Raw genomic sequence first — 22431 nt, forward strand, 5'->3', positions numbered from 1 at the left:
CCTTCCTCTATGGCAGGGCTGCACAGTTTTGGCCCTCCAGCTGTTTTTGAACTACAACTCCCATAATCCCTATCCACAGTAGGGAATAGTTAGAGATTATGGGAGTTGTAAGACAGCATCCAAATCTCTGTACCTTTTGGGCTGTGTTTTCTCCTTGCTCCATCAGTTACCTGGTGTCATTTAAAGCTAATTTATATTCCTTGAAGAAATATTCCTTCTCATCATACACTAATCTTCCTTAAACCAACTCAACTTTCTTATGCTAAGCTGAGTTTGAGGTGCAGATAGTTTTACAAGTTCTGTCTGAAAGACACCAAGCTCATATTCTCAGATTTCTCAAGAACAATCATATTTAATACAAAAAAAGCACCAATAGTTGCAGTTCAGTTTGGAACCACTCACATAGTTGATCACTGAAGGGCCTGTTTTAAGAAATGTGCCATATGAACAGTTATGATGTTCAAAGTCACAGATTGTGCTCACTTACAACTTGCCCTCCATGCACCTATATGGACAGCATGGGGCATCTTTGCTGGTGTCACGCATTCCCATCTTTATTTGGGCCTCAAAGATGATGGAAAAGTGTGGTGCATGGAGAACAAGTTGTAAGCAAGAAGAATTTGTGATATTGCACATCATCAGTACTGATCAAATGGCACGTACGTTAGGTTCCAATTTCTCAGCATTTTGGTGCTTGAGCCAAAATGACCTCTAGTCTTAAACTGGCAATGCTTTAAAAAAAAACACAACCATTGAATTTCTGTGTTTATGAATATTGTTACAGTGTTTGCAATTGAATGCCTCCCCCAATGTAACATTTAGTGCTGATTCTAAAGAGACAGTGAACTGTGTTTTATTTAATATGTTTATTAAGCAGTTGTAGTGTATTCTGCATTACAGTAGAGACTTACAGTCATCATTGTGCTATTGCATTTACCCAAATCGAGGATGATGTTTTTTCCAAGTTCTGTGTGTTTAGAGTATGTGTGTGGGGCGGGGGGGTGTCATTGCACATACCAGGAATCCCTGCTGGGGCAAGCGGCTGTGATCAGGAGCTGCATGAGTTTCTCTGAGAGGCAGCAGCTGCAGCCCCTCAGAGCCACATCTCCTTGCCACACCCCTGAGTTGTGGAGAGTGTGTACACATGCCTGAACGTTTCTTCCTCCTGCCTGAACATGTGATCTCTCTAATGGCCCAAGTGATGAGATGAGGCTCTGCGAGACCAGGCCGCTTGCCCACCGACTGCACCCACCGTGCAGGCAACTTTCCCTTCTTGAAAGCAGGAGCAGGTGCCTTGCTGCCACTAGTTGAGGGCACATCAGGCCTATTGCTGCAAGCAGGAGAAGTGACCCCAGGGTGATGCCACCACAGGTGCAGCAGCATCCTCAATATCATAAGATGCTTGGGATCCTGACCCCTTCTGACTTGTGCCATGCAGAGGATGCAGACAGCATGGTGTGTGTCACCATGGTAGAGCCCAAAGTGGTCCCATACCATGCTGCCATCAGTCTGGGACCATTTCAGTGGTGGTAGTACTACTAGGGATGTTGGTTCCTTCTGGGAGCCACCACCACCTGGGTCTGGGGCTTATGGTGCAGGAAGCTGAAGTACTTCCTCCTTCTCCTCCTCAGATGCGGGGGTCGCATTGCCAAGGGAGATTGGGGAGGGTGGAGAGAGTGATTTGACTGGACTAGCAGCTGATGACATATCTTCCGCCGCTGCCACAGGAAGAGCTTCCATGAGAGGGGAGGACCTCCCGTGTAATTCTACCTTAGCCACTACTGGCGGCTGCGGCTGTGCTGCAGGACCGACCTCTTCCTGAAAGGAGCCTGCATGCAATAGGGATGACTTGGGGAGTAGGCCCCTCTCGTCATTGCCCTTAACGACCAGCATCATTATCCTTCCATCTGCCTGGCACTCTGCCTCACACCCTCCCAGTCATCTTAGGGTTTGTTTGTTTTTAAGTTGAAGCCCTCTCTAATGTCAGGGAGAAATTGCCTTTATGGCAGGTATTTTAAAAAGGGGTGTTGGATCCGGGGTGGTTTATTTATTATGTGTGTGCTACACACAGTGCTATCTATAGCACAGTAGTGCACACATAGAAACTAGAAAAATCAAACCCACAAATAAAGAAGCAGACTTTAATGGGGGTGGGGGTGAGAAACAATGGGGTAAGACTAAGGCAGGCCTGCTCAACTTTGGCCCTTCTGCAGATGTTAGCCTACAACTTCCATAATATCTGGCTATTGGAGTGTCACAGGAAAAACCATTGTCTGAACAATTCTATTCTTTGTAGGTATAGACACATCATGGCATCTAAATATCCTTTCCAAGGCCTTCATTGCAACCCAACCAAGTGCTTGTCTGCAGTGTATTTCTTGACTGCTCTTCTAGTGCCTATTTAATCCCGTCCCCAAACCAGTCCCAATTTAAAGATTAAGAACTCTAAGTGCTTTAATAACTTGACTGGGAGGAAGGGGGTGGCATCTTCCACCATCTTCTCTCAGGCTCTTCTGCTATAGTCTGGCCAGGTTCTGCTGCCCAAGGCACTTGGGCCGAGACTCAACAGTTGGGTCAAGGGCAGATGAGTACTAGTCAGGCACCCACCCACCCCTAAAATAAAAAATAAATAAAAATCTGGGGGTGGGGAGGAACACCGGGGAAACAGAGAGAGCCTGGGTAGGCTGGGCACCAGACATAAAGTCACAGCACACCAGCCTGCAAAACAACAACCACCCCTGCCCACAAAACCTGCAGTTCAATTAGGCACATAGCAGCAGCAGCAGCAGCAGCAGCAGCAGCAGAGAGGTGCAGCTTGGGACTACAAAAGGAAAAAACAGCACAGCACCCAGCTATTAAAGCCACTGGGGGCTGGTTGGCTAAGAAGAAAAAAGAATCCATGGAAGACAAATTCAAAGCAGTATCCAGTTAAAGCCACTGGGGCTGCTGGTAAATTGGGCGGGGGGAGAAAAGTAGATGCTGGCACTGCAACTTAAAGGGTGGGGAGAGATAAACCTCTCTCTCTCTCTCCTGGGCCAGGGAGACTCCAAGCAGGCCACCACTCACTCTGCTTCCTCTGCTGCAGTCTCTCTGTCCTTCCTCTCCTGATATATCCCTCCTCTTCAAGAGGCAATGGCACACTGTAAGGGCTCTCTACCTCCTAAGCCCTTAAATACATTTGAAATTCCCTCTTTTGTCCCCTTCCTTCCTCACCCCCATGAAATGGGTGCACAGTTGCCCATGACAACACTTGATCTGTATGATAACAAGCCAACCAAGAAACAAGAACAAGCCAATTGGAAGCCAGTGCCAGAAAAGCAATCATCACGGGGAAAACAGCCATCAAATGCCACTTGAAACACTCAGAATGATTCAAGCTTGAAACTGAGTAGTTTTGTTTTGAGCTCAATACAGGCCCTTTATTTTAAGGGTGTTTTGTAGGGATGTAAAAAGGCCTTTTGTGCTTTGTGCATGCATGGTTCATGTGTGCACATGCACTCACACCGGGCATTTCTGGCCACTTCCAGTCCGAGGAAGCACTGGGGCGGCAAGGAGGTATGCTGCCACCTTGCTGGACCATTTTAAAAGACAGTGCTGGTGGGGAAAATGTGGCAGGAGGGCAGGCGCCAGTTCCATGCACACCACTAGTGTGTTGCACATGTGCATGTTGCACATGCACAAACATCATGTGCACTCACACCAGGCATTTCTGGCCACTTCCAGTTCGAGGAGGCACTGGGGCAGCAAGGAGGTATGCTGCCACCCCACCGGACCATTTTAAAAGACAGTGCTGGTGGGGAAAATGTGGCAGGAAGGATAAGAGCACCACCCCCTGTCCTTAAAGATACACTCCCACCTTCGAACTGGCAGGCGCCAGTTCCGTACACACCACTAGTGTGTTGTTTTCAGCTCAGAACACTTGAAATGGCCATTTTGCTCAAACCGTTTTGCACACCTTTAGTGTATTTAGAATGCTTCTCAAAGGTTGTTAAATGCATTTTAAAGTGAGAAAGGTGAAAGGAGAAAGGTGTGAATTCCCAGTTCACACAGGAAAACAGTGAGATGCAGCATTAAAAGTGCTGGTGCTTCTGAAAATGGAGGACAATCATGTCGGGGTGGGGGGCATTTCTCTATGTGCTGTTGTCTGGCAAGGCTGGCTGTCCTTACCTCTGAGGATAGAGTGTAGTGAGAGGGCCCAAGGTGACAGGGATGGGTGGCAGCTGGGGGGAGACGGAGGAAAGACTGCGGACGGGCAGGGACTCAGCTCCAGTGGAGGAGGAGCAGAGCCCTGATAAGACCGAAAGAGAGGCGTGCAAGGATAACATCAGCAGCATGCCTCCTGATGGGAGGGGGTCTGAGCAGGAGGAGGGAGAAGGGGGAGAAGCACTGGCAACAGCTGTAAGGGGTAATCAATTACAGGTAATAAAGAGGGGGGTTGGCCCCATATTTGGGGGCAGGCGATGTATAGCCTGTGAATAGGCATATAAGGAGCCGGCTGGGGATGAGAGGCTGCCTGGTGGAGAGTGTCAAGGGCCTCCTGAGAGGGGCAGACACGAGGAACAAGGAGTCTGGGACAGAGGAGGCACAAGGTGATGCTCAACCCCCACCCTGTCCCTGCTCTGAGGCCAGACCCGATAAGCCTAGCCAGTAGGGATGTGCATAAAACCGGTTCTCCCGGTTCGGTTCGGATCCGAACCGGGTCCGAACCGGACCAGGGTGGTTCGGTTTTGGTTTTGCCGAACCACCGCCCCGGTTCGGTTCGGATCCGAACCGGTTCGGATCCGAACCGAACCGGTTCGGATCTCAAAAAATAGCTGGTTTGAAAGGGGACCTTGTGTTCTACCTGCCACCCAAATTTCAAGTCGATTGGACCTTCCTCTGATTTTTGGCGATTTTTTAAAGTTTTAGTGACTTTGGGGCAGTTCGGGGCATAGCATGGGATCTGGGCAAAAGGAGTGGGGTGGGGTGGTAGTGCCTAATGGGTGCAGGCTACCACCCCAATTTCAGGGGGATTGGGCAAAGGGCTGATTTTTGGTAAATTTCTGAAAATTTCATGTCTTTGGGGCAGATTGGGGCATATTGGGGCAGAAAGTGGGGGCTGGGGCAGAATAGTGGGGTGTGGTGGTAGTGCCTAATGGGTGGAGGCTACCACCCCAATTTCAGGGGGTTTGGACAAAGGGGTGATTTTTTGAGAATTTTTGAAGTTTTAGTGACTTTGGGGCAGTTTGGGGGCAGAAAGTGGATCTGCCCCAAAATAGTGGGGTGGGGTGGTAGTGCCTAATGGGTGGAGGCTACCACCCCAATTTCAGGGGGATTGGGCAGAGGGCTGATTTTTTGAGAATTTTTGAAGTTTGGGTGTCTTTGGGGCAGATTGGGGGCAGAAAGTGGATCTGCCCCAAAGGAGTGGGGTGGGCTGGTAGATAGTGCCTAATGGGTGGAGGCTACCACCCATCCCCAATTTAAGAGTGATTGGGCAGAGGGGTGAATTATGGTGAATAGAAAAGGTGTGAATTCTCATTCTATCATAGCAAATGAGATATTTTTCAATTAAACAACTCTCATGACCCCACTTTCACTTTTTCACACTTTCCTTTACTATGAATAATATGAGGAAGTAATCAATTTAGCACACTTCACCTTATGAAGACAAACCTCATACAAATAAATTCACCATAATTCACCCCTCTGCCCAATCACTCTTAAATTGGGGATGGGTGGTAGCCTCCACCCATTAGGCACTATCTACCAGCCCACCCCACTCCTTTGGGGCAGATCCACTTTCTGCCCCCAATCTGCCCCAAAGACACCCAAACTTCAAAAATTCTCAAAAAATCAGCCCTCTGCCCAATCCCTCTGAAATTGGGGTGGTAGCCTCCACCCATTAGGCACTACCACCCCACCCCACTATTTTGGGGCAGATCCACTTTCTGCCCCCAAACTCCCCCAAAGTCACTAAAACTTCAAAAATTCTCAAAAAATCACCCCTTTGTCCAAACCCCCTGAAATTGGGGTGGTAGCCTCCACCCATTAGGCACTACCATCACACCCCACTATTCTGCCCCAGGCCCCACTTTCTGCCCCAATATGCCCCAATATGCCCCAAAGATATGAAATTTTCAGAAATTTACCAAAAATCAGCCCTTTGCCCAATCCCCCTGAAATTGGGGTGGTAGCCTGCACCCATTAGGCACTACCACCCCACCCCACTCCTTTTGCCCAGATCCCATGCTATGCCCCCGAACTGCCCCAAAGTCACTAAAACTTTAAAAATTCACCAAAAATCAGCCCTTTGCCCAATCCCCCTGAAATTGGGGTGGTAGACTCTACCCATTGGGCACTACCACCCCACCCCAAAATTTTGCCCCTGGGCCCCTTTTTACCCCCCCGAATCGATTCGGATTCGGATTCAGATTAAATCCGAATCCGAACCAAATCAAGGGTGATTCGGGTGACCCAGATTCGGGCACAAAACAGAACAGGGGTGATTCGGTTCGGGTCCGAGCCAAATCACCCGAAATCCCAAATTGCACACCCCTACTAAGCACACACACAGAGAAGAAGCAGGAGGCGGAGTGTGGATTCTATGATAGCATATTAGAGTGGATTGATGGTGTCTCATTGAAAATCTCATTTGCTATCATAGAATCCACACTCAATACCTCAGAAACAAGAGAACCCTGTACCCATGGGGGTGCCCCTACCAGAGATCCCTGTACCCCATGGGTTAGAAACCCATGGGGGTGGTTGGCACCCTATGTGCACTACACCACCACTTGCTCTGGGCCACCCCAGCACCCCCATGTGCACTTATAGGGCTGCTGAAAGCTCCATTATAACTTATTATGAGGAAAAACCTTAAAGACGCGTAAACTTCAAAAATCACTTAAAAATCACCTCTTTGCCCAATTCCTTTCAAATAATTCTGATAGCTTCCTTGCCCACCCTAGGAACTACCACCCACCACACTGCACTCTACGACACCCCTTTCCCCCCGACGTGAAGCTATACATTTGCTGCAATCCTAATTATTCTCTATGAGGAATTCAAAAACACTTAACAATTCACCAATAATCAGAGGAGTGTCCAATTGCCTTGAGATTTTTTGGGTGGTAGGCACCCAAGCCTGTCTACCACCCACCCTGCTTTTGTGCTCCTAGGTCCTCCACAACAGGGGATATGGACTGGTTCGGGTCCCATTATACTCAATGAGAAAAATAATTAAAAATATTTCAAATATTCATAAAAAATCATAGGGGTGTCTGATTGCTTCAGGGTTTGCATGGTTGTTGGCACCCATGAGTGCTCCACAATAAGAAATAATGGCCTGGTTCGGGTCCCATTATATCCTATGAGAGAAAAATAAAAATATTTTTCAAAAATTCATAAAAAATCGTACGAGTGTCCGATTGCTTTGGGGTTTGGGTGACAGGTACCCCTGGGTGCCAGCTACCATCTGACCAATTTTCAGCTTTCCGAACCGATCCGAACCGGTCCGAACCGGTTCGAAACGAACCACCCCCAGTTCGGTTCGGATTCGAACCGAACCAGGGGTGGTTCGGTTCGATCCGAACCTCCGAACCGGAACCGGTTCGGACCCGAACCGGTTCGGATCCGAACCGGTTCGCACATCCCTACTAGCCAGGCTGGGTAAAGGAGACAGGGACGTGTAGCCAGACAGCAGTCTTATTTATTGTATATTGATTACAGGTACTATATGTAATTTTAAAAAACCTTTGTGTCCAGTATAAGATTTTCTTTGGGGAGCAGTCACCTTAAATTCAGGATCCTTTCCCTTTTGGATAAACACAGAAAGAGAAAGAAATCCTTCTTTTTTTAGGGGAGTCATCTTAAATTCAGAGTCATTTTAGATTTGGGTAAATATGGTATACCACATACCATATAAATATGGTATAGACAGTATACTGGGAACTAAAGTCCTTCCCAGCACTTTCCCTATGGAACTCATTACCACATTTGCTCTGAGGTATGTAAGTTACCTTCCTTTGTGACCAAGTTATGGCTAAAGTTGGGGCAAACATCCATTAACTCAAATTAGGGCAAACATCCAGACAGCCAAGTTATTTAATAAGGCAGCCCTGAAAGCTGGCCATGACCAGAGACACTATGACACTATGACATTAGGGTACTCAGGAGGGAGCCACGGAGTCAAGTTTATTGAAGATCAGAACTTTGCAAGACAGTAGTAGTTAGGGATCTCCTGGGGAACTGCTGACAGAAGTTCCCTTTAAGAGACAATGTCTCTAAGAATAGCACTGATTTGCCTTGAATACATATTCAGGAGCTAAGTGTAGAGGGATAGGGGATAGAGTTTTGGAGTGACAGACAGAAAGACGGAGGAACATAGGAAGCTACCATATACTCAGTGAGACCATTGGTCTATCTAGCTCAGTATTGACTTCACAGACTGGCAGCGGCTTCTCCAAGGTTGCAGGGAGGAATCTCTCAGCCCTATCTTGGAGAAGCCAGGGAGGGAACTTGAAACCTTCTGCTCTTCCCAAAGCGGCTCCATCCCCTGAGGGGAATATCTTACAGTGCTCACACTTCTAGTCTCCCATTCAAATGCAACCAGGATAGACCCTGCTTAGCTAAGGGGACAAGTCATACTCTCTACCACAAGACTAGCTCTCCTCTCTGAGGCAAATAGATTCACAATCATAAATCTACATCAGTGGGGCTTCTGGCATGGAGGGAAGGCTGATGGCCAGAGTCTGCTACCTGGGGTACACCTGAGGTATCCCCAGGGGAAAAGGAGGCAAGCATCACTCTGTGAAAGATAGAATAGTCTCTATGGTGTATGGGTATAGGCAAGATACCTCTGGAACTGCAGCAAAAACCAGGAGAAAAGGGACTGGGAAAGTAAATGCATCACAACTAGAGAAAGCACTGCACATGCTCGTACTGGTGCTCATACAATGAAGACTGGGTGTGTGGGGGCGCTATAGGAAAAAGAATGGCCTGGAGGGATGATCATCCCAACAACAACCCTTCATGGTCCAAAACAAAGGGTTCTGATGCATGTTCTTGTTGGACTGTTTTACAAGTGTCTTCTAGAAGTTTTCTAAAGACAAAGGGCATTAAGGAAGGTTTCCACGTGCTTAGACAATGGGGGAGTGATTTCCAGCATAACCTATCCAACATAACATCCTGAGGAGTTCAGCAGAAAAGTCCATGAATATCTTGGTGTTGCACTGTGTTAGCTTGTTAGTCTTCCTCCCAGTCTAATAGGAGGGGAAAATATGCTACCCTGATAGGTTCTATAAGGTGGTTCCTCACAATCTATTGCAATCTGTTATTGATCTTGGGGCACCAGGAATGTACCCAAATCAGAATGACTAATCATCTTCCCATTGACTGGGGAAACGTACTTGCTGTTGCTAGAAGCAGATTCAGTAGTGTAGCTACTATGGAGAAATAAGAAATTGTGTTATGCAGATACAGAGGTGCAGCCAAACCAGGCAAGTAGGGCAACAACTCTGTGGAGAAAGTTCTGGGAAGGACTGTGTTTTCAAGATGGTACTGGGGCTTGATAGGGCTCTGTTGCTCTTCAAGCACCACCCCGCTTCCTGGGGGGAAATACAGCACTGGGAAATGGCTCTCACATTGGAGATTTTTTTTGTCAAAGTGGCCCGTATGAAAAATACTCAAGATCACTGACCTATGGAGTTTTCCCACTGCAAAAATGAAGACAAGGCCATAAGGTCTAGAAGAGAGGAGAGAAAAGTTAGCGAACTGGAAATTGTGTGATAAGTCGAGCTTTGTGAATAGAGTAATTTGGCAAAAATTTTGCAGAGATTAGTTTAGCATTTTTTAAAAAGGGTGTAATTAAAGTGACCTACTCCATTGAAATCCATGGGACTTCAGCTTCTACAACGCAACACAAGTACAGTTGTCTTAGCATTCTGACAGGGGGTGGTGGACAGCAGGACACTTAACTGTTAATTTGGGGGGTAGAGGGAGTCACGCTCTGCCTGACAAACAAGAGTAGATGGGGAGAGTGAAGAAAAAAAGCATGCTGCAATCTTGTGCAGACTTACTCTGAAATAAGCACTTGAGCTAATATATCCTGTATCCTTTTACTTGTAGACATCTACACAGCTAACCGTGTGTGTGTGTGTGTGTGTGTGTGTGAGAGAGAGAGAGAGAGAGAGAGAGAGAGAGAGAGAGAGAGAGAGAGAGAGAGAGAGAGAGGATTCTTTGTGCATGTATGTGTTTTTGCATTGTATGCACGTGCTTGTGTGTTTGTATATGAGTGCTTAACTTGTATGTGTGTGTTTGTGTTGTAAGTGTACATGTTTTTGTTTCTGTGCACCTAACATTGTGTCTAGATTCAGAGGTGCTCTTACCCCTGGACTTTGAGGCCGAAGTCCAGGGCCTCCACACTCCCTGGGGACCTCCAAATTCTCTTTGGTCTGTCCTGGGTGGTGTGGTCACCTGGCCAAGTATGATGATGCTTAATTTGCAGGGGAGCAGGGCCTCCAAAGGCCTTTAGGTCCAGTCTCCAAAATTACCTAGGTGCACCTCTGTCTGGATTGTATGTGGGTACTTGTGTGCAGGTGCATGTGTTTCTCTGTGTGCACACTTGCATGCACATACTTGAATGTGTATTTCTGTGTGTATGCGTTTATCTGGGTGTATGTTTCTGTGTGCATACATGTATGCACACATTTATGAGCTTTGGCTGATACACCAATTGTGAACTTACCTGGACAGAGATTTTTGGTCACAGTTATTCATGCTCTGGTAACCTCCTGTTTGGATTATTGCAATGCGTTGTACGTTAGGGGTGTGCATTTCGATTTTTGTTTTGTTTTTTTGGCTGAATCCAAAGACCCCCCAATTCGGATAGGGTCCAAAATGAAGCCCCTGAAACCCCAAATTTTTGGGTTCAGAGCCAACTTGCTCTGAAACCGAAGCAGAATTACAAGCTGCCAATCTCCCCACCTCTTCCCCCCTCCCTTCCGCCCCAGTCCGTTCCCCATTGTTCTGTTCTCCTTCCCCAGTCTGTTCCCCGCCTTCTGTTCTCCTTCCCTAGTCTGTTCTTCTGACTGTTCTCTCCCTGATGCTGGACACCCCCCCACACCATTTTCGCCCACCCACCTCCTCTGCCAGGGCCCGCCGCCGCCACCTCCTCACCCCGCCATCCGCTGAACACCCATTATGGCTGTGTGTCACCCTTGGGACAATTGTGCCTGCCGCCGCCTCCCACACTAAGGGGCTCTCGGGCCGGAAAGCCAAGCTCCCTGTCCCTGCTGCTCCCTGCCGCATTCAGCCCTGCTTTCGCCTGCCAATCTGCAGGCCTGAGGGGTGGGAAATTCAAACCGACGTCAGAAGAAGAACCAAAGGGAGACTCTTGAGAAACTGCTAGCGATCGCAAAATGGTTCCAATTTCCCCCCCGAAAAACAAAGTGTTGTTTCCAGTATAAGTTGTGCTTTGTGTTTACTGCATGTTTTCACTTAGAATACTGCTAATATTTTAATGAGTCATTTTTACTGTATTGTATGCTGTTGTGAGTCACCCAGTCCATTCCTCGCCTTCTGTTCTCCTTCCCTAGTCCATTCTTCTGTCCGTTCTCTCCCCGACGCTGGACCCCCTCCTTCCCTCCCTGCCATTTTTGCCCTCCCACTTCCTCTGCCAGGGCCCGCCACTGCCACTTCCTCACCCCGCCACCTGCCAAACACCCATGATGGCTGTGTGTCACCCTTGGGACAATTGTGCCTGCTGCTGCCACTGCCCACACTAAGGAGCTCTCAGGCTGGCAAGCCAAGCTCCGCAGGCCTGAAGGGCGGGAAATTCAAACCAACGTCAGAAGAAGCACTAAAGGGAGACTCTTGAGAGACTACTAGTGATCACAAAACAGTTCGATTTTCCCCCAAAAAACAAAGTGTTGTTTCCAAAACTAAGTTGTGCTTTGTGTTTACTGCATGTTTTCACTACTGCTAATATTTTGATGAGTCATTTTTACTGTATTGTATGTTGTTGTGAATCACCCAGAGAACAATTTGTTATGGGGTACCTAACTGATAATGTTTATTAAAAATTAACATATGGTGTTGAGGTGCTCTTTCAGAGGTTTTTTTTAATGGGGAGGGGTTATGATATAGGGAACATTTTGAGCATAAGATAGGTTATCAATTATCATGGTTATTTTGGTTTCAAATTAAATCTATTTTGAGTAATAAAGAGATAGTAAAAGTCTGGGGATTCCTGTCAGCTTCCATACAAGAGCTACAATGGAAGATTTTACATTGGTGGCATTTAACTCCAGTAAAATTAGCATTATATTTCTCATAATTATTCTGCTCTATGTTGGAGGGGGTGTAAGCAAAAGGGAACATTTTATCACATGTGGTGGTCTTGTGAAAAGTTGGTATGTTTTGGGCAAAAAATATTTGGAGAAATAAGAATTATAATGAGACAAAATGTGGAGTGGAATTAGGGTTAGTACATATATTTGTAGGAAATAATGCCAAGTTAAAAAAATAAGGAATGTGTAACTTTTTAAATCTTGGCAGCAAAAACACTAATTGTTCAACAATAGAAACATTTGGGTCAATTAACAATTGAGCAGTGGTATAGTAAAGTGTGGTCAATTGCTCTTTTAGAAAAGATCACTGATAAGATTAGATTAATGCAGGCTGTGAGCGTAGAATCACAGTTCCACTGTATTTGGGCAGATTATATTTATTATATTAGCAGTACTAGATCTGATTTTGGAAAATATTATTGTTAAATGTACTGTGTTATTATGTGAATACTTCAAATAAAAATTTAAAAAAACCAGCCCAAACTAACATACCCACTCCAATGGCACTAAAGGATGCACTGATGCATGTCCTTTGTGTCTGTTCTTCCTTTTTAAAAACAGGGTTTTGTAGCTTGTGTAGAGGTGCAATTCTGATGAATAACCCTGATGAACAACTGACGCAATATGCCAATATTGCATCTGCATGTTTGCTAGTGAGATTCAGGCAATCACATTCTCACCTTGGCCCAAACATCCCCAAATCTATTAGGAAGTACATTAAAACCCAATATATGACCTCACAATATATGACCTCAAACCATCTGACTGCATGTGTCATAAGCAAATATGCTTATGCTAGGCTTGGGCTCAGGGTATTTAAGAGAGCACCTGCTTCTTTGTGAACCTGTCACCTATTAAGTTCATCAGGGAAAGTCCAGTTGCAGTTACCACTGGCTTGTTTGGTGGCAACCCCAAACCAGCCCTTTTCTAGGGTTGCCCCAGAGCTCTGTAACATGCTCCCAATCAGAACCTCCTCATCTCTGGAAGTTTTTAAGCAACTCAACAACACAAAACCTGAAATCATATAAAACTCTTTTTCAAAACACACCTATTTAATCATGCTTGTGGTTTATAATGTGTTAAAGGTTTATTGTTGGTTCTTTTAATTTGTTTTATATGATTTCAGGTTTTAATTGTTCTGTTTTAATTTGTAAGTTGCCCAGAGATTTTATATGGGGCAGTACAGAAATAAATAAATAGATGCAATGAACAAAGAAGGCCTACTAGAGTTTCTTGCATGGTTTAAGCATGATTTAAGACTGTTTTTTTACTAAAACAGTCCATATTGGCATAGGCATGTAAGCTAGAATTAGCCACTACAAATTTATTTATTTATTTATTGTTAAATTTATATACAGCCTTTCATTAAAACACTCCCAAGGCGGTTTACAGCAAAATTTAAAAACAAGATTGTAAAAAAGACACAATTAAAATATTAAGCTAAAAATATAGAACAAATCTGATTAAAAATTTAAAAAGCATAAAAGCAATACAGAGTACAAAGAGCAGCAAGCAGAGACAATCAAATAAAAGCCTGGGTAAAAAGCCACGATTTAACATGCTTTTTAAAAGCTATGATAGAGACAGAGGAGCAAATAGCACCGGGAGAGCATTCCAGAGTCTGGGAGCAGCAACAGAGAAGGCCCTGTCCCGCAAGCACGACAACCGAGCCTTCCTCATTGTCGGCACCCAGAGCAGAGCCCCCTCAGATGACCTTGTCAAGAGGGCAGCAGCCCTTGGGATCAGGTGGTCCCTCAGGTATCCCAGGTCCAAACCTTTAAGGGCTTTAAAGGTCAAAACCAGCATCTTGAATTGTACCCAGAAACAAACTGGTAGCCAGTGCAGCTCTTTCAAAATGAGTGTGATGTGCTCCCACTGGGCAGCTCCGGATAAAACCCTAGCTGCTGCATTTTGCACTAGCTACAGTTTCCAAATATTCTTCAAGGGCAGCCCCATGTAGAGCGCATTACAGTAATCCAGCTGTGACACGACTAAGGCATGGGTAACTGTGGCCAGATCTGCCTTCTTGAGAAAGGGATGCAGCCGGCGCACTAGCTGAAGCTGTGCAAAGGCACCCCTGGCCACCACCTCCACCTGAGCATCCAAAAGCAGAGCCGGGTCCAGTAATACCCCCAAGCTGCATACTTGCTCTTTCAAGGGGAGTGCAACCCCATCCAGAACCAGTAAGATCTCCTCATCCCGATTAGCTCTCCTACTGACCAACATTACCTCTGTCTTGTCCGGATTCAATTTCAGTTTATTAGCCCACATCCAACCCATCACGGCCTCCAGCCCCCGATTCAGGACATCCACCACCTCCCTAGGATCAGGTGACAAGGAGAGATAGAGGACAGTGTCATCCGCATATTGCTGACAACTCAGTCCAAGTCCCTGGATGACCTCTCCCAGCAGTTTCATGTAGATGTTAAACAGCATGGGGACAAGACCGAACCCTGCGGGACTCCACAGGCCAATGGCCACGGAGCCAAGTAGTAGTCCCCCAGCACCACCTTCTGGACCCTCCCCCCAACAAAGGACCAGAACCACAGATTAAACACAACGGAGAAGACTTCTATGTCACTTCAAACACAATTCTTTTTCAGAGAGTCCATTCACGCATTCCGTTGTGAGTCATCAATGAGACATTGTGATGTATTTGCTTGTGTGGTCTTTACATACTAAACAAAGTAGTACCCATTCACTGAAATACATTTTTAGATTGTTTCCCTAAGACTGAAATACAGTCTTAAGGGCCTGACTGGGGAAGAAACACCCCAATTGGTTGGGGTGTGTATGCATTCATTTGGAGAGAAATGTGAAAATAGAGTCAACAGGACCCATTTCATTCAAATTGTCATAAATAAAAGAGAATAGTCAGGTTATGCAGAAACAGAAAATCCAAGGCTGACACACAGGCCCTTCATTCTGCACCATGAGGGAGAGTGGGAAAAGGGTTGTAGACTTGTGAATGCTGTTGTACTTTGTTCACAAAAAAGGCAGGGGTGGGAATTATGTTTAGAATTTTGCTTCTAGCAATACATTTCTCTGTTTTGACTTGCTTCTGCTTATAGCTAGAGCATTTTGTTTTAATCTCACTTGATCTTCTTGTATACTCTGGATTACTTTGAGTATGGGAGACAATGAACACTCATGATTGGTAAGAAAGGGCTTACAAGGTCAGTGGGGAGGAAGCCTTAAAAAGCTTATCTCCCCACAGATGATCCATTTCTGTTTGTTCAGTGGGTGGATCACCCGCCTAGGCGGCTGCCTGTAGCTTGGGGTCAGGGTGCCGGGACATGTCACACACACCCCCAATCCCATAATGCACCATATGAGTGCACAGTGGGATTCCCCCCCTCCCCTCCCCGAAGCTGGCCAGGAGCCCCATAGTCAGGGCTGGCAGACATGGTTAAGAGAGCGCTCACTCATTTGTTCCTGCTTACCCTTTGCAGCTGAAGAGCCCAGAAGGAAACTCCTGAATATTTTTATGCTTGCTTCCCTGCTTTACTCATCAGCACCTTAATGCTTGATTAAAGGCATTAAATACATCTTAGCAATATTTCTGTACAGTTTTATTTTTCTACATAAGGATAACTTTATTCCCTACCCACTGCCCCCCCCATCTCACTACTGCACACATGCCAATGTTCCTAGTAAACACTTTAATAGCACATTGTTGTTTCGACTCTATATTTCATTCTCTAAGAGCTTTCAAAAACAAACCACTAAGCATGGTTTACTCACTACTGCTACAGTAACCTCTTTTATTTGAAGTAACCTGCTTTGGCAAATCAATGAGTTAATGAGCCTCGGGGGGCAGGGGACGCTCTAGTTCAGAAATGATGTAAACACTCTCCTTTTAATGTAAGAAAAAGAATTTTGGATTCCTTTCATCTCTTTTTACACAGTCCAGATGTTTGGATCCTCTTACAGCTCTACCACATTATAAATACATGATAAAATAGATATTGTGCAAAGAGTAAAAATATATGTCTATGGCATGGTGATGTTTATGTTCACCTTCTATACACCTCCTCTCCCTTTTCTTAAAATAAATAAATACATTTAATATACCTTAAAGCTTTTAATGTTTCTGTTTAGATTATTTATTCATTGCTGTTAAAATAAGTCCAGTTAAAATGTATTTTATTCTTTCACTATGTCAAGTTCTTAATTCAAATGTCTCAGCAGTGTTGTACGTTTTTCTTTTCATTACCTCATTTGGATATTTTGTTCAGTTTATATCCATCTGTATGTAATGTGTGTTATATAGCACTGTATTTTGGAATGGAAATGCTAATTTCTGTCACACTGCAAGCATTTTATGATTTTAAAAAAATGTTTCTGATATTTTATTCTTTATTAAGCCACCTTGGGTACTATTTGCAAAAAGTTTTAATGGTGTTTTAATGTAAACTGCCCTGAGCCTTTTGGAAGGGCGGTTTAAATGTTTTAATAATAATAAATAATAAATAAAAGGTAGCATATCATTAAAATATAAATAAAGATTATTATTGTGGAAGTAAAGTATTAAATACAACTGATGCTTTGTTCTCCCTGATCATAACAGATAATGTCTAAGGTCAGATGAGGTTCATGACTGAGCAGAGATTTTCTGAGTCCAGATTTAATAATATTTTATCCACTATTAAACATAGTTCTCACTGTGATGGTAAGCCTGCATCTGGGTTGGACCACTTCAGACTGTAGGTGAAATGCTCCCTAACATAACAACAACAACAAATCTCAAGCCTCTACATCAAAAAGTACTATGTCACAGAGAACTCTAGGACAGAACAATTCTCTGTAACTTCTAATTTTCTATATTCAGGAGGGTTTGGGGTTTTTTGGTGCGGGAGCACTCAGTCATGCAAGATCTCTACCAGCAACCTAAAATGATACAGCCAATACCTCAGTGAGAATGAGGCCTTAGTGATAGCTGTGTTTTTCCATCTTGCACCACCTCATTTAAACCATGATTAATTTAAAAGATGGAGGCCTGTGGGCCCCATTGCATACATTATGACGACACTGGCAGTGCAACATTACCTATAATTCTTCCTGTGTCCTCCCCAGCCTGGATGGAATCCTCCTGGTGCTGCAGACCTAACTAATTCAGCAGCAGAGATGGGGAGATAGTGCAGATTTAGTACAGCCTTTAGTGACATATTATCAGGTGACACAGAGTGCTTTCGGAAGCAGAGGATTTGAAATTCTCCACACTCCCAGTGAGCACCAATCTGTTAGTCAGAAACTCATCCACAACAATAGCACATCACATAGGGCACTGGCTCTTTGTTAGGATGTCAGCCAATGCTACTAGTTGTGGGGGCAGCAACAGAGAGGGCTCCATCTATGTTGGGAGGGAGGGAGGAAGATTTTAGAAGTCCCCATGCATCTATATACAAGACTGCTATGAACTAGAAGGTAAATTCAGAGGGATACCAAAAGAGCAGAGACTATGCCCTTGTGGCTCTGGAGAAAAGGAGTCTATCTTTCATATTTTACTCCGCTGTCTCTTTTATAGGGACTTTCGAACTTGTTATATTTCCTCATTACTGACTGATTTCCCAGGACATACAGATGCATTTTACGTCAACTATCTGCTCTCAGATCAGAAGGAGGAAGTAACATTTAAAGTTGCTAAGTTCTGTGAGGCAGCTAAGAATGCTAGACGACAGATAGTAAACCAGATTATGCAAACGGGAAACTGCTGATTAGGATGAGTCCATGTTCCTGATTATATTATGTATATATTATTACTATATCATGTGTATTATAATGTATGTTTTAAATTTTGGTCTATGACCGTAAATAAACATGATTGATTGATTGATACAAGGCTGCTAGGCATAATGAGAGTTACAGCTTTTCAGATAAATTCAGGGTGGTGGTGGATACATCCCAACCATGTATCTGCAGAGGTGCTTTTACCCCTGGATTTGTGGCTGAAGTTCAGGGCCTCCACACCCCCTCCCCCCCACCATCCTCTTTAGTCTGTCCTGGGTAGTGTGGTTTGTGCCCTCAAGAACCTACATGTTAAAAAATGATGCTTAAACTTGCAGCGGGGGCCCCTCCAAAGGTTTTTAGGTCCAGGCTCCAAAGTTACCTAGGTGCAACTGTGTATCTGATTATGTAATTGGGGCACCATGGGATCTAGTCTTACAAGTTTTCCCAGTCCTCTAGACCTGGATCTTGACCTGGTAGGGGAGCCTGGTAGGCTCCCCTACCTAATCTTGACCTGGTAGGGGAGCATCTTGGCATTTGGTCTGGATTCTCAACTGAGTGCATAAACCAGATCTCCTAATTCTGGAGAACAGATGTGGACTAGACCACTGCCAGCAACATCCATTAGAGAACATTAGCTTTTATCTTTATCAATAGCAAAATCAATGCAGCAATTATAATTTCATGTTGTTACTACATAGACATCTTTATTTTAAAAATGTTAAATAGCATCTAATTTTTCTTTCTCCATTTCCCCCCACACAGGATGACAAGGATTTGGTTCATGAATTTGTTGTGGCTGAGGGCCTGACTTGTTTAATAAAAGTGGGAGCTGAGGCAGACCAGAATTATCAGAATTACATTTTGAGAGGTACAGAAACTTAATTTACAAGCTGTTTTTGCTTCTGTGAATAGCATAGTTCTCTCTACTCCAGCCCATTATATTTCACAATGCTGCTTATTTGCACATTACAACTACAATAAATGGATTTCCCAATATTTAACATCAGATTTCTGTGGTATATGAAAAGGACATTTGTTGTTACAGTTTTGGCAATCCAGTACTTTCCCTGATGTGACATTTAGTGCTGATACAAAAGAAACTGATTGCATTATATTTTATATATTCCTTAAACTTTTGTAGTATATTCTGTGATAGTAGTCTTACAGCCATCATTGTGATATACTACAGTATTCAATCATCCAAAAACCTTAAGATGAGACTCAAGGTGCTTTATATTTTCACTGGCGCTCTAAAAAGCAAGGAAATTGCAGGTTAATGTGCCCATCTTAACCTTCACACCATATAAACTGTAAAGGCTTTGTATGGTCTCATATATTCTGTTGGCTTTAGAAATGAGGCTCCATGAACCCATAGTTTGCTTTGATCTTTCAGCTGGACATTGGGCTGGGGTGTGATGTACCCAGAGTTATTTTTTAAAGGGTGTATTCCCGCCCCACTTGTTTAATTTTATATTAACTCACTTGTTAAGTGCTTAGACAATCCAAACATACATCCACCTCTATTGGTTTTGTGTCGCTGCATGCAAGATGTGCCAATAATTTATTTAAGTAGTTCCTAATCTATGATTGTAGAAATTGAAGTTATTGTGTTACAGTATTATTGTGTTTTCCTACTGATCAATGACTGCAATAAACTCTGATTGATTAAAGCAACTTCTCATCTTAACTCTACTGGCCCACTGTGCCAATATAATGTACAACAATATACTGGAAGGAACATGGAGAACATTAGGAAGTGTAGTCCTTCCCAGCACTTCCCCCATAGAACTCAGTAGAGAAGGTGAGACAGTGCTGAAGAAAACGACACTTCTCGGCACTCCATGTCAGCCTTCCAGGATGATGCTAGGGTTGATAGGGTTCTGTTACATTTATAGCCCTTGCTGTGGAAAGCACAGCAGTACGTGGAGGTGGGAAATGGTGCTCAAATTGAAGATTTTTTTTTCTTTTGCCAAAGTGGCCTCCACGTGAAAAATAGTAATCACAGGCTTATAGAGTTTTTCCACTATAAAAACAAATACTTCCCCAGCACCAGCACCAAGATAGGAGAGAGAATTTAGCAAGCTGGGAATTGTGGAAAAAGTTGAGTGTCATGAATAGGCAATAAATAGGCTAGATTTCACTGAGATTAGCTCAGCGCTTTTTATAAAACAGGAGTAATTAAAGTGACCCACTCCACTGAAGTCTATGGGACCTTCTAATTGTAAAAGTGATGTACTGTTTTCCAGTCAGTATTCTGACCAGAGGTGCACCTAGGTAATTTTGGAGCCTGGACTTAAAGGCCTTTGGTAATTTTGGAGCCTGGACCTAAAGGCCTTTGGCGCCCAAGTCCCCACCGCTTGCTGGAGGCATGTTAAACATCATCCCCCTATTCTTATCCCACATATTTATTTCCCCACTCCCCTCTCTGTCTCTAAAACACAATTGCAGAAGTGCAAGCCTGCACAGGTCATAATCACACTCGGCCATCCAAAGCAGTGCAGTCCAGCAGTGACCACACTACCCAGGACAGACGTAAGAGCATTTGGGGGGCACCAGGGGGTGTGGAGGCCCTGGACTTTGGCTCTGAAGTCCAGGGATAAGAGCACCACTGATTCTGACAGCAGGAGATGGGCAGCAGGACACTGTCAACTGTGAAGTAGATTTGAGGATGGAGGGTGTCACTCTCTGCCTGATGAACAAGAGGATGGGAAGGGGAAAGAAAAGAGGTGCTGCAAACCTGTGCAGGGTTATCAGAAATAAGCCCTTATGAACAAGAGGTACTTGAGCTAGTATATATCCATTCTCTTTTCACTTGTACACACCTATGCAACTAACTATGTGTCTGTTTGTGAAGTTTTTATTGCTCTGTGTACATATGCTTATGTGTTTCTATTTGTTTGCATGTACTTAAGTTGTGTACATCTGTGTATACATGTTTGTGTTTCTGTGTACAGAAACCAGTGAGAGGCAAGGCAGGTTCTGAGTCGGAAGTGATCCCGCCCCCCTCCCCCCGCCACACACACACCCATGCAGTCACTGCCCGACCTGCTTGAAAGGAGCAGCCGCCTCTCCTGTTTCAAAAGCTTGCACTTGAAATTCTCACTTCCTGCCATCCTGGAGAAGGGAAGCAACTGGAGGGCTTCCTCTTATCTCAACCCCAGCCTAACACAAGAGCAGACTTCTGTCCCAGCTCTCCTCCGCCCTTTCTTATGACTCTGCTGGCTTTCTCATTCTCGGCAGGGGAATGGCTCCCTTCCTCCATTCCCGCTCAGCATGTGTTTTAACAGACACACACTGCTTAGAGAGTTGGGTGTGTAATGCCTTATGTCAGAGCTTTGTGCAGGCTCATACTGCTGCAGTTATTTGCTTGGTGAACTCTGGTAATGGAAGCTGCTAGTTGCTCCAGCTTGACTAGGATCATTTCAAGTCTACTTTTATTTTTTATTTTTTATTTTTGCATTGTACAGAGGTGGTAGAGTAGGAAATCGTCGCAACCGTGTGTGTGTGATGCACTTGTTGGGAAGATCTCTTCACTGCATATGTATGGTGAAGTAGATGCATGTGTGAATGTCACACGTGGAAATCTGAAGCTGGGGCCAGTAATCTAGGAGTGGATTGGGATTTCCAAAAAGCCTTTGACAAAGTTCCCCACCAAAAGCTCTTGAGTAAACTTAGTCATGGGATAAGGGGACAGGTTCATGTGTGGGTTAGTAACTGGTTGAAGGAAAGGAAACAGAGGGTAGGAATAAATGGACAGTTTTCACAATGGAGGGAAGTAAGAAGTGGGGTCCCCTAGGGAACTGTACTGGGACCAGTGCTCTTTAACTTATTCATAAATTATCTAGAAGTTGGGGTAAGCAGCAAAGTGGCTAAATTTGCAGATGACACTAAACTATTCAGGATAGTGAAATATCATGAAAAGGAAAGCAATGTGAAATTGAAAGGATGAACTAGATTTGTTTGGAAGATAGTTTGTCTTTCCCAATGGAGAGACTATTTTCTCTGCTCTCACCACAGGCCTGTTAGAGGAGAATTTTCCCTTCCTTTCCTACTTCATATCATATATGTATAAATTTGCAAACATCTTGCACATAAAAAAACCCTCATTGTCATATTCTGTTTGAATCACCTTCAAATAGAAGATGATTCTGAATTAAAGACAACCCCCTTGAAAAATAGTTGTATACATATTTACCTGAAAGGGACAGGCCTCTGAATCTAAGATAACCCCCCAATTTTTAACCTTGGGAAAAACCTAGTCTTGGATTCAGGTAAATATATTTGCTTGCTTTTTAACTGCAGGTTTCCTCCATTTTTTTAAATGAGACATCGAATAGCACACAGAATACTGTATATATAAATTCTAAATGACCCT

The 22431-nt window shown here is 44.3% G+C and overlaps 1 protein-coding gene across 14 annotated transcripts in view; it reads left to right on the forward strand.

The window, feature by feature from the left end:
- FHOD3 (formin homology 2 domain containing 3) overlaps positions 1-22431 on the forward strand; it is a 663149-nt gene that overhangs the window by 330315 nt on the left and 310403 nt on the right. For all 14 annotated transcript variants that reach the window (XR_008309501.1, XM_053259380.1, XM_053259375.1 and 11 more), the window contains one exon: positions 18819-18924. Coding sequence is in view for 11 of the 14 variants with exons in the window: in XM_053259380.1 (XP_053115355.1) it covers positions 18819-18924 (106 nt within the window). In the remaining 3 variants the exon portion in view is untranslated. The remainder of the gene's footprint in view (positions 1-18818; positions 18925-22431) is intronic.

The sequence above is a fragment of the Hemicordylus capensis genome, chromosome 6, assembly GCF_027244095.1.
Source record: "Hemicordylus capensis ecotype Gifberg chromosome 6, rHemCap1.1.pri, whole genome shotgun sequence".
In the NCBI taxonomy this organism is placed as follows: domain Eukaryota; kingdom Metazoa; phylum Chordata; class Lepidosauria; order Squamata; family Cordylidae; genus Hemicordylus; species Hemicordylus capensis.